This window comes from Alligator mississippiensis, chromosome 4 (assembly GCF_030867095.1).
Source record: "Alligator mississippiensis isolate rAllMis1 chromosome 4, rAllMis1, whole genome shotgun sequence".
Classification (NCBI taxonomy): domain Eukaryota; kingdom Metazoa; phylum Chordata; order Crocodylia; family Alligatoridae; genus Alligator; species Alligator mississippiensis.
In genome coordinates, this window is record NC_081827.1 from 24,754,968 (window position 1) to 24,767,621 (window position 12,654).

Sequence of the window (12,654 nt, forward strand, 5' to 3'; positions counted from 1 at the left end):
TGTGAGCCAGCAGGTATGGGGCTCACAGCCATGGGAGCTGGTGCAGGGGGAACTTGGGAACCTGATCTCAGGCTCTCCCTGTACTGGCAATAAGGTGTGATGGGATCTAGTGCACAATCCCACAATCACACCTCCTGCCATGAACATGTGGTACAGAAGAGGGTGCAATTGTGTGGATCTCACATTAGATCCCACTGTGCCTTTACCTGCACATGTAGCGGGACCCTAACACTACAGACTAGCTCATGTGCCAAGTTATTATCTTGCTTGTATTTGCAGTTTGTCAAACATGATTATAACTAACAATAAAACAGAATTCAGCATGTGATTGAGCTAACTCTAATGCCTGAATATAATTAACCTAACATTTCCAAAATGCCCAGTGACTTTGACTGCCTTGCTGCCTTGGGTTAAGACCCCTTGAAGAAGCTTATTTTTCAAAAAGCACAGAGTGCTGACCCTCTAAAATTCAACTCCTTTTGGCTCAGTCTACCAAAACTACAAAGATAAAAACTCTATTCTGTTCATTATTGGCACAACTAATGAAAAAGTGATGCAGCCACAATTTATCATAAAAAGTACATAACCATATGCAGTTAACATTTCTTGAGTGTAATATAGTGCATTCAAAAGGAATGGGAAGTCAGACCCTTTCCAGGTTAATTATACAAGAAAATTATTAAACAAAGTGCCAAAATTACTAAAAACACTGTAATTTAGAAAGATTAAAGTTTATCAAATGCTACTTTAGTTGATTTTTTAGCTTTATAGCACTACAAATGAAATGAAGAATCTTATAAATGTTAGAGTACAAAATGAACTACCTGACAAAAAGCAAACATACTAACTCTTGAATTATTAGAACCCTTACTTGCAGCCATTTTTAGTGCATTGTCCTCGCCCTGAGCAGAATCTGAGGCAAGATGGACCAATATAAACTGCAGAGAAGAGAAATTAGTTAAATGAAAGGTTGTATTACGTGACAAACAGAAGATAGCCAACACCAACATACAGATTATAATCATCATTATCATCATTAAGACTCCTACTACTACTAATAAAAATGTTGTATTAGTATTCCAAATCATGCATTTGTATTTTACTTGCATCTGTTTCCAGTGCATTGTCCTACAGACTGTAGACTTGCCTTGACTTTATCATACTTTTGTTTCCCTGAACTTGTACTGACAGTTACATTTTGCATTTCCCTACACAGTAACTCACCTTTACTGACTTTCATACTTACCAGTGTTTTGACATCTAACCGTGTATGTATCTATGCACTTATCCTTCATTTTTGCTTTATTTTTGACATAATGTCACTATCTCTAAAAGCAAGCATTTATTTTGCCTTGGAAATGTGGAGTTGATACTAAATCCCATTAAAATGAATACAGAAACAATATAATAAAAAAGTAATGAAAATTAACTACTTATTTGCACTCTCTTTTTCTCTCTCTTTTTATATATACACATACTTACACAAATACACACACACAAACATATACGTATGCTTGAGAGACATATTCATATTTGTTTATATATGTATATGTATAAATGTGTGTGTGTGTATACTCGCTGAGGGGCAAGTTATGCCTGATCAACCTGATTACCTTCTATGATGAGATGACTGGCTTTGTGGATGCAGGGAGACTGGTGGATGTGGTATACCTTGATTTTAGCAAGGCTTTTGATACAGTCTCCCACAATATTCTCATAGACAAGCTAAGGAAGTATATGGGTTGGATGAATGGATGTAAGGTGGATAGAAAACTGGCTGGAGCATCAGGCTCAGAGGGTAGCAATCAATGCCTCAATGTCTAGTTGGCAGCCGGTATCGAGTAGAGTGCCCTAGGGGTTGGTCCAGGGGCCAATTTTGTTCAATGTCTTCATCAACGACCTGGAAGATGGCACAGAGTGCACCCTCAGCAACTCTGCACTTGACACCAAGTTGGAGGGAGTAGTAGATATGCTGGAAGGTAAGCTAGCATTCAGAGTAACCTAGACAAATCGGAGTATTGAGGCAAAAGGAATCTCATGAGGGTTCGACATGGACAAGTGCAAAGTCCTGCACTTAGGATGGAACAATCCCATGTACTGGTACAGGCTGGGGACTAACTGGCTGGGCTGCAGCTCTGCAGAAAAGGACTTGGGTGTTACAACGGACAATAAGCTCAGTATAAGCCAACAGTGTGCCCTTGTTGCCAAAAAGGCTAATGGCATCCTGGGCTGCATTTGTAGGTGTGCTGCCAGTATGTCAAGGGAAGTGATTATTCCCCTCTATTCAGCACTGGTGAGGCTACACCCAGAGTACTGTGTTCAGTTCTGGGCCCCCCACTGCTAAAAGGATGTGGATAAATTGGAGAGTCTAGTGGAGGGTGACAAAAATGGTGAGGGCTGGGGGACATTACTTATGAGGAAAGACTGAGGGAACTGGGCTTATTTAGTCTAGAGAAGAAGAGACTTAATAGCAGCCTTCAATTACCTGAAAGGTGGTTCCAAAGAGGATAGAGCTAGACTGTTCCCAGTGGTGACAGATGACAGAACAAGGAGCAACGGTCTCAAGTTGCAGCAAGGGAAATTTAGGTTAGATATGAGGAAGAATTTTCTCACTGGGAGGGTAGTAAAACACTGGAACAGGTTATCCAGAGAGGTGGTGGAAGCACCATCCTCGGGGGTTTTCAAAACCCAGCTACACAAATCTTTGGCTGCTATGATCTAGTTGGGGTTGGTCCTACTTTGAGCAGGGGGGTGGAATACGTGACTTCCTGAGGTCCCATCAAACCATAACTTTCTATGATCTACATTATAGATTATTAGATCAATAGATTGAGAGATAGATCCAGCTATATTTATTTGATAGGTATATTAGATGTGATATGCATCATTTAAAATGTAAATATATATACATAAATATCTTTCTATCTATCTATATGTACCTGGCAGTATCCTGGCAGTTTTAAGCTTTTTTTACATTTGCTCTGGAGGTGGTGGGGAGGGTGGTGCTTTAGTTAGAGTGGCTCTGCCACTCTAATTAAGACACTGCAGCCTCTTGTGTATCAGCATCCCTGTGTTTCAAAATGGCACTAGGGGCACTTGAACTAAATCTCATTTGATAAGCTTCAGTTCAAGCACCCCTGCCACCATTTTGAAGTGTGGGGTTTGCTGATACATGAGATGTGGGAGGTTGCTGGAGTACAATAATTACCACACTCCAGCAGACTCAATTAATCTAATGGATTACAGTGTGTCGGATCAGCCTCTGCGCTCATGTACAGGCATCCTGGGATACTAGATTAAATGCACATTAACTAAAGCGTGTTAATGCACATGTACATGTATGTGCCCATTGTCTGCTAACTTCACATAAGAAGGAAGCACATTTAACAAACTGCAAATCCTGAGGCTTATGACATTGCCAAATTTGTGTTTACTAAGCGTACTCTATGGATATTCTACTCAAATTATAGGTGATGATGATGAATACTAACTATTATCAATTGCCCACATATTTCCAAGGATTGGTCCAATTTGTCTCCATCGAATCCTCGTGTTTTCGGTTAATGCCGCATTGGGAAGGGGAATAGTTATCCGGCTCCACCTGAAACACATTTAACACAAGTTCCTACCTTTTAAAATGATAGTGGCTAAGCATCTGTATGAATTTCAGAGGTCTTTATTTTACTCAGAAGAGTACTAAGCAGATGATATACACATAGGTCTAGATTTCATTTTCACATGTCAATTTGGAAAATGCAAATGAAAGCAGAATTTTTGGCACAGCAAAATTATTTACTGTGTACTGTGCAGTATATGTTATTTAAAACTCTGTAAAAAATCAGTCATTTCTACTCTCAGAAGTAAAGTTATCACAACTCTTTTAGCAATGGATCTCTCCAGAGCTATGGGCTCCCCTTAAACTACAGACTGAATTAAACTCTTGGTTGAGGCCCCATAGAGGGAGTGTAGGAATTATTTGACACAGACCCAGCCACCCAGTCTTGTGACTAGATCTTGTTCAAACTGCAGCTTCTACCTGTTTTAAGTATTTGCATGACCACCAGATGCCCATATTATCCAGCTACCTCATGTCTGCTCTACATTAAAGCCAGCTATTGTGGCACCCAAGAGTTTTACAGTGACACTTACTATGTTCCCTACCCCGGTCATACCCATGACAAGACTTTATTCTGAGGGGGAAAGAATGGTGGGATTGTAAATATCGGTGACACCAAGGTTCCTCACCCCTATGTGAGAGGAACCCTTTGGCAGTCACTTTACATTGGTAGTGTAGTTAAGAGTATAAGTAAAGGGCCCTCCTCCTTCCTCTGTTATATTAGCACATAATTAGGCATTGGTGACATGGAGGGGGTGCACGTGGGTGCACGTACACCCCCTGGAAGCACCAGCCATGAAACCGGAAGTCCCTGCAGAAGTGTACTTCCTGTTTCACTGATCAGTTGCTGCCCCTCCACCCCCTGTTGGCGAGTTGGTGCCCCCCCATACTCAGGAGGCACTAGTCGCCCATGTATTAAGATTCGTCATTCAATGGCTATTTCTTTTTCTTATTGAGCATCTACATGTAGTTCTGTACAATAAAACTGTAGCACTGAGAGCTTCTAGCTAGTGAGATCCTGGTTTCCAGTGTAATTATGTATAATCATCATTTAAAATAGTAAGAATGCATGATCTTGTAAATCATGGCCTTCAATGGGATCATTTTTATTTATTACCATTTACTGGATTTATCAAAACAGGTAACTCTCAGATAGGTTACTCTCATTTAATTTTATTTATTTTGCCTGTAGCATCACAAAAACATCACTGGATAAACAAAAACACCCTGAGCACAGACAGAAGTTTCAATTTTTGCCCGATCTGGCCACAGAAAGCAGTTTATAGCTTTGACTAAACACAAGTGCATGGCTGAAGACCACTTAAAAAATGGCCCATTGGGTGAAAATCTGACCCATCATTGCATGAGGTATCAGATGAAGATGTTTCAAAATGCAGCATCATTTGTAACTTGTGTCTGTGAAGCTCCCTGCTTGTCACTGTTTTCAGAATAGGAGGGGGGAAAGGGAGCACAGGGAGTTCAGTCTTGGGTTTTACAGCCCCCCCTGGAGGGTAGGGGGGTGTATTGGAGCTCCCCCCCAAAAGGTGGGGGGCTCCAACTCATCTACCTCACCCTTGAGCACCAGCTGGGGAGCCCCGAGAAGGAGCTCCCTCCACTGCCTTCCCCCCTCCCATTCTGAAAACAGTGAGCACTGGCAGAGAGCCTGGCCACTGCTATGGGAAACTGGGTGCAGGATCCCAGCCCGCAGCTAGATTCCCCTCTCCACTGGAACCAGCAGTGAACTTCTGTTTGGTCTGGGGTAACCTTGTAACTCAGAACACTTTGCAGAAAACATTTTGAGTTACAGCTGGGAGCTGCATTTCTGTCTGCACCCCTATGTCCTTCATATTTCATATTTGGGTAGTTGCAGGGGCTGGCATGCTCCATGTTTCCTGTCCTCAGCTAGTCAGAAATGAAAGGTTAAATAGGGATCATTGATTCACTGCTTTCCAGTGTAAAAAAATGTTGACTTTCTTTCCTAGTCTGGAACCATAGTTATCTTGGCAGACAATTCTCTTACCCACTATAGTTTTCAGAGGCATAGACTGTGCTGTGAGGAAGATGAGGTCCAGCACATATCTCAGGCAGGCACTCTGAGTGAAGTAAGGACCAGGAACGACCATGATTGGTTGAAAACTCCAAGCTGACACTGGCAATACAAAGAAACAAACACACTGTGAGTATTGATCTCTGACTAAATGCAATAAATCTGTATTTGTAGCACCAGCATATAAAAGCTTCAAAACTCACTGGCTGCTTAATAATTGATAACTCTGATGCTGAGGTATGAAATGCTTTAAGTACAAAGCAGAAACTCCAAACAGAAAACAAATTCAGTCTTTTAAAGACTACAGAAGGTAATCTATGTCAGAAAGCCTTTACCTGATGGATAGGAAAGCAATTACTACAGTCTTTGTTTGCTCATTATGAGATTATTTTTTACACTGTGTTTAAATGGGATTGATGATACTCTGATGTGTCAGGAAAAACCAGTCAGTGAATGCTGAAGAGACTGAGAGGAAGAATCTCACTGTGAAATGTTATTTATTTGGGAGGGATAGTAGATTAAGATAGCAATTGATTTGTTATTTATATTTGCTTTGCCCAGAGTCGTCTGGACTGAAAGGCCAAGTGACTAACTGACCAAACACGTAGCACATCACATGGCCACTGATATATTTTTGGCATACAAGAATAGCTACTTTGATAAGGAAACCAAATAAAAACACTACCTGGCTCAAAATATCTCTGACTCTCTAAGCCATCCATATCATGGAGGGCTGTTGATACTTGCTCTATAATAAGCCAACCTATTCAGGAAAAATATGCCTGTTAAAGGAACCCCTATATTTTAGCTGTGCATTGTGAAGTACGTAAATGAGCTCTATATCGTGCAGGTCACCTATATTTGGTCTGGCCTTCCACTCCCCCTGAGCAGAAAGCTGGCAATAGTCATAAAAGTTGGAGTAACAGCAGTGAATTCTCCCATTGCTGGACAGACATGCTAGTTTTCCTTTGTTTTAATTCATTCTTTTTGTTTTATTTTTCATATAAGATTGGGAAAGGCCTCTACTATTGTCGATCACCAGAAAGTTACATATTTAAAAGACAGAAGAAAGAATGCCATTCCTTTACCTAACGTGCCTCTATTCTTCTTGTTCTCTAATGGGAATTAGATGCAATGGCCTTCAAAGCCCTTTGCCAGGGCCTGTGTGTCGTTCAAAAAAGGAATAAGCTTCACTTCATATTTGGGAGTGGGGGAACTAACTGCTCATTGCCTCTACCCATAACTGCATCTTTCTACATACTGCTCTAATTAAAACACCTCCCCACCAGAGCACGTGTATAAATGCCCATAGAGGCTAACTCGTGTAGCTTTTTATTCCAGGGTAAACTGCTCCACTTTAGTTTCACTCACTGTAGGATAGGAGTGAGTACACAGAACAGTTAAAATGAGCCAGCCGGGCACATCTACATGTGTGTTTTAATGTGCAGTAACATATTTTACTATGCATTAAAGTGCCGCATAAAAAAAACATGCTAATATGCTAATGTGCAGTAAAAATAAATTACTGTGCATTAAACATCACTAAAAAAGCATGCACTTTCGCTACTGTGCGTTAGGGCAGACTAATGTGCATTAGTTAGAACCTCAGGGTGCCTGTACATGAGTGCAGAGGTTGCTCCAATGCATTGTCATTACATATGCTGTAATCACATTGTGTCAAAGCTGGCAATAACTGTGCTCCAGCAGCCTCTTGCATCTCGTGTATCAGCATCCTCATGCTTAAAAATGGCAGCAGGGGCACGTGAACTAAAACTTTTTGAACGAGCTTTAGTTCAAGCTCCCCCGCCACCATTTTTAAGCATGGGGATGCTGATACATGAGACATGGTGGAGCTTTAATTAGAGTGGGTCTGAGCACTGCTCTAATTAAAGTGCTGTCCCCACCACTCCTGGAGCACATGTAAAAATGCCCTCACACTGGAGGTGCTAAATTTAATGAGCATTAGGCAAAGAGCATTAAAAGACATGTAGACATGCCCGCTGACACTCACTCATAGGTGGTAAGTCCTTCTCCCCATCTTTTAATGTAGTTTAATGTTTTCTTCTGTCCATAGTCCTAGTTAAAAAGGGCTGTGAAAGCTTCCTGTTTCCTAGATAGGACATGTGCAGAGTAGTGGTGGATTTGACAAGTCACTTGAACAAATTCAAATTTCCATGTACGACCTACAAGAGCTCTGCAGATTTCCTGAGGGCTAGACCAGGATCATCAGCACCACTGCTGTTTTATGTTGCATTAGTAACATGAATGTCAAATGTGTGGGTATCTCCAAAACTGGACAAACACACTGGTGCATCTGGCCAGAGAAGGAAATTAGACCAGGAGAAAACTTGGCAGTGCAGCATCATTCCCTGTGTTATATTTAAAAAGGTTCATGGAGAGGTTCAGCTCCCCAGAAGATACTGATTGTATTTCCTCCTTTGAATTTCACTCTGGCTCATGTTTCAAGTGTTTACAACAAATGACTCTAGGGATGTTCTTAGATTTCTAATTTTCTGTGAAGCTTCCATAAGTAATTTAGAAAGTGATTAGTTTATTAAGGATCTGTTGCTTTATTGAAATATACATGTACAGTAATTTACTCAGCACAATTTCCTCCATTTTATTTTAAATAATACCAATGAACCATTAAAAAAAGTCATAATTCATCTTTCTGACGCAAAATTATAGGATTATGACTTTTCCATTTCAGAATAATTTGCCGAGAATATGACTTTACTTAAAGTGGGTCTTACTATGTAACTATTGTTTTGATATAACAAATGTTTATTAAAATTCTTTATGAGGTTTCAACTAATTAATTTTAGATTTAACTACAGTGACACCTTAGAAGGTCACATTCATGGAACTTATTCTGTGAGAGTCTCTTACATGCACAGTAATGAAAGCGTTATGTATAATGCTGTAGACAAGGAGATCTGAACTGCCAAATTATTTGTGACATGCAAATCAGGCTTACAGGAAGTTAGTTCTTTTATTGCTGTAAGGGAACACACTTCTGTCTTAGAAATGCTGTATTAATGGGACGAAAATTAATCTTTCAAAACTTAAAAAAACTCTTCTGAAAAGTCACACAGAAAAACTGTCACAGATTATATAATAAATATGTTTATTTATGCATTTTAAAATAAATATTTCTTTAAAAGAGTCATTTTAAATTTAGTTTTTAAGTTGTTGGAAACTTATTGCTAAAAATACTTGAAATTGCTTTTTAAAACCCTTAAATATAATAGCACAAATTCTGGCAACCATTACACACGGATGATCACAAGAAAGCCATCTATGGGGGTGAAAAACTGAGCAACAGTTGGCTTCTTCCATCCTATTTCCTCCTCCACACTTCAAAGCCCCTCTAGAAGTGAAGCCACAAAGTTTATATAAAGTAGGCCTAGATGTGATGGTCTTCATATATATAGCCATACACTCCTGACCTAAAAATGGCCACTGTGCGCCATTTCTATGGGAGGTATTCAGTTTTGTGGCAGCAATAATCTAGGGAAGGTCAGTAAATGAGGTTGTTGCAGGCACATACCTAGCCACGTAACACTGTCATCTTAAGCAAAGATTATATACAAGTCTATTTTGCAGACAGTTCTCCTTTATTTCCTGGTTAACTGAGAAAGCCATGATGGTAAGGTATATTTTATAAGATACGGGAAGATTACATCTCACATCTAATTCCTTTACCTTACAAAGCATGAAGTACCAAATCCTACTGAATAAAAGTCCCATTAAAATCAACTGGAGTTATGTCAGAGTAGGGATGAAGAAATACACATTTAAAGCAGTGAGGTTGGGAAGTATTGCTATCCTCATAGTGTAGAAGAGGAACTGAGTCCTGACTTTTTGACCAGTGAAGTCAATAGGAGCTTTGTCATTAACTTTAATGGATCAGGCTTTGATTAGTTTGCCTATAGTCACAAAGGGAATTTGCTGAAGGCACAAGAGCTGATCACAATCTCCACAGAACAAACCCAGTTCCTTAATCACATGCTAGACTGCTGCTAAAAGTTGCTTCATGTCACTTTCAAACCAAGCTACATTTGTTGTTTTTAATTTTCTTCTTTCAGGGAAAAACAGTGCAATAATTTTGCAGATAATATAAAAAAGAAACAAAGCAGCTGCAAGATCAATCTAATCTGCTGTACCTGTTACCAGGTTGATGAGTTCCACAGCCCAGATTTATGGAAAACTGTATCATATGAGTTACAGTGGAAGAGAGGACAGGAAGGACATGGAAGTAATCGACAGTCCAGACATTCATATTATGCCCCTGATGAGTCTTTTGCTTGAGACAAAACTTGGTTGCAGGAGTCTGCATCTCTGGACTAATGACGACAGAAACCAAAGATGGAACCTTCAACAGAAATTAACCTAATTAGGCTTATAGAATAAGGTACACATACTACTGAAAAACAGGAAAAATAATTCAAAAGGTTCTTAACGATATTTCTCCATTTCCTACCTTGCATCCTTCATCTTCATTATTTAATTAACTTACTTCTTTCCACAAAACATGAAGACTCATTCAAACTAACTGGATGATCATCAGCACACTAGGAATCAAGGCTGGTGATTTTAAACCTATTAAAGAACAAGCTATGTTTTCTGTGTTCTGAAAAATACTAATTATGATACTTAGCAATAATGGTGCTTTGAAGAGGACATCATCTCTTAACTATTCCAATCCACATTAACATATATAATGAAACTGCACATCTGGTTTAAATACTCTAGAATAATAATATGAGTAAACTGGCAAATTTGGAGGTAATGCCACATTGTGTGAAATCTGAGTAAGTGTTCTTTTGATGACATTTGGCCCTTATAGTGCAGCTACAGGACTGGTATTTAAGAGGCCCTATCAGTTTTTAATTTAGTTGATCTGAGAAAACAATTTCAGGATCCCTCTGGGTTCCCTTCTTACATTTTTCCTATTTTACAATCAGAATTTCTTGGTAGGGGTGGGGGGTGGGGAAAGCAGGAGATTGTTTTGTTGTTTAATTTCCTCTCCTGGTGCTGTGCAGAAGAGAGCTGATGAAACTGATTATAGTGGAAGAATGAAACTGATTCAACAACAGCTGCCAAAAAATCAAGGTATAGTAACTGAAAAATCCCAACACATTTTTTCTTTAAATTTTGTAATTATAGTAATCTTGGGTGCTAACAGCAGCAAATGAAAACAATTTCAGACAAAAGTGAGATTTTAAATCAACTTTAATACTATATTCTCAATGCTATAGTGTAGTTCACAACAATATTTTGTGTGTGTGGGTATGTATACACACACAGCCACCCACCCACCCACCTACCTTCACAAGCAAGAACTTACTTTTCTATTCCCTATCTCAGGACTCTTAATTCCTTGCCTGATTAGTGTACATAGATTAGTGAGTAGGCCAGGCAGAAGGAAATGGCTTTTGGGAATAGCTGCTTTTCCAGTCTATGCTCTCAGCAAGATGATCTCTTTTATTGGCTAATTCTGGAATTTCTCTGCCTTGGAAAATACAGTTTACATCAGCAGTTCAGATCATAGGTGGGAGCACAGTGAATAAAGTCCAGAGAAGCTACTTGTACTTGCATGTGGCTCATAAGGGTTTCAAATGAAGGAGAAACAGGCTGAGTTTTCTGGCATTTGACACAGTGAAATATTCTTTCTTCTACCTCCTACTGGGGTGGCTTAACCATATACAGCCTTAGAACTGGTCTAACTTGTGCATAGGCACAAGAGGGGATATGGACAGATGCTGGCACAGCCCTTCCCAAAACCCTTCTGTGCCCCCATTCCTGGTTGCCCGTATTTGAGGGATGTTTCCCTTTCATAGAGGGACAACTATGAGGAAGCTTTATAAATACTCCTTCCACTCTTGAATTTAGTATTTTTTACTTTCCCCTAAATTTCTCAAATTTTACTTTGAGTTGCACAAACTTGACAAAATTCAAGATGAAATTTTCTCTGGTGTTCCCTTGACAAATCATGGGAATGGAGAATTTTCTGGAAATCACAAATGATAGTTGAATATTTTCAGAGGCAACAAATACAGCACATTCTTTTTAAAGGCAACCTCAGTTTTCACAACAGGACTGCAAGTTATTAGCAAGTGCCAGCTTTATATATCTGACATGCTTGCTGCTTCCCAAAGTCTGTGAGCAGAACTAGAACGGGCCATGTTTTCCATGTTCAGAAAATACTTCCACTGCTAATGATATGCCATTGTATGCCTCTCCCTGACCTATACATGGCTATAATAATGATAAGTTTTTATAATGTTTACCTACTACCTTCTTATTTGTTTATTATCTCAGCACTAAATAAGCTATCAGTACTGCTCACAATATTAGGGAAGCAGAGGCATTTCAGAACTGTGATGGTTAAGTACCTTTCAATAGTTCAACCTGTGTATACATTAACTGAAAAGCTTATGTTTAACAATACCCATAGAATTCCATACTTGCCATGGACAAATTGGCTTTAACATGCATACTGTCTATATATCATCTTTAAATATACTTACTTTATAAGCAGCATAGGTCAGGGTATCAAGCATGATGTGTTCTTTTCTTCCTTCAATCTTGGCATAGAGGATAACATTGTTTTCATGGGGTTCTCCAGAATCACAAGTTCCTCCTTTACAATCCACATTTGGGAAAAAAAAGACTAATTGAAGCCATGTTATTTGAAAGCAGTTTCACATTAAATTCCCATAATTATGAGCATAATTACTTCCAAATGTTATTAATTTAAAGTCTGAAACAAAAGAACACAAGCCTTAAGGAAGTAATGCATAAGAACTATTTGATCAGATAGGTCATGCCAGAGATCAAGGAACTGACAATGTAAAAGCATGAAATAATTATTTTTTAACCAGCTCATTAAAATAACTTTTAATAAAAAGTAATGCCAAAAGCTGTGTTTTTATCTGTACCTTTTAAACCCTATTTGTTTGGAAGTGGTCTTCTTAATATTTAATTT

General features: G+C 39.1%; 1 protein-coding gene across 2 annotated transcripts in view; it reads right to left on the minus strand.

Annotated features, from left to right (window-relative positions):
* The window catches only part of RELN (reelin), a 557,181-nt gene that overhangs the window by 176,686 nt on the left and 367,841 nt on the right, over positions 1–12,654 (minus strand). For both annotated transcript variants that reach the window (XM_059725849.1, XM_059725848.1), the window contains exons 13-17: positions 12,197–12,309; positions 9,830–10,038; positions 5,637–5,765; positions 3,492–3,601; positions 872–938 (exon numbers count right to left, since the gene is read on the minus strand). In XM_059725849.1, coding sequence (XP_059581832.1) covers positions 872–938; positions 3,492–3,601; positions 5,637–5,765; positions 9,830–10,038; positions 12,197–12,309 — 628 coding nt within the window. The remainder of the gene's footprint in view (positions 1–871; positions 939–3,491; positions 3,602–5,636; positions 5,766–9,829; positions 10,039–12,196; positions 12,310–12,654) is intronic.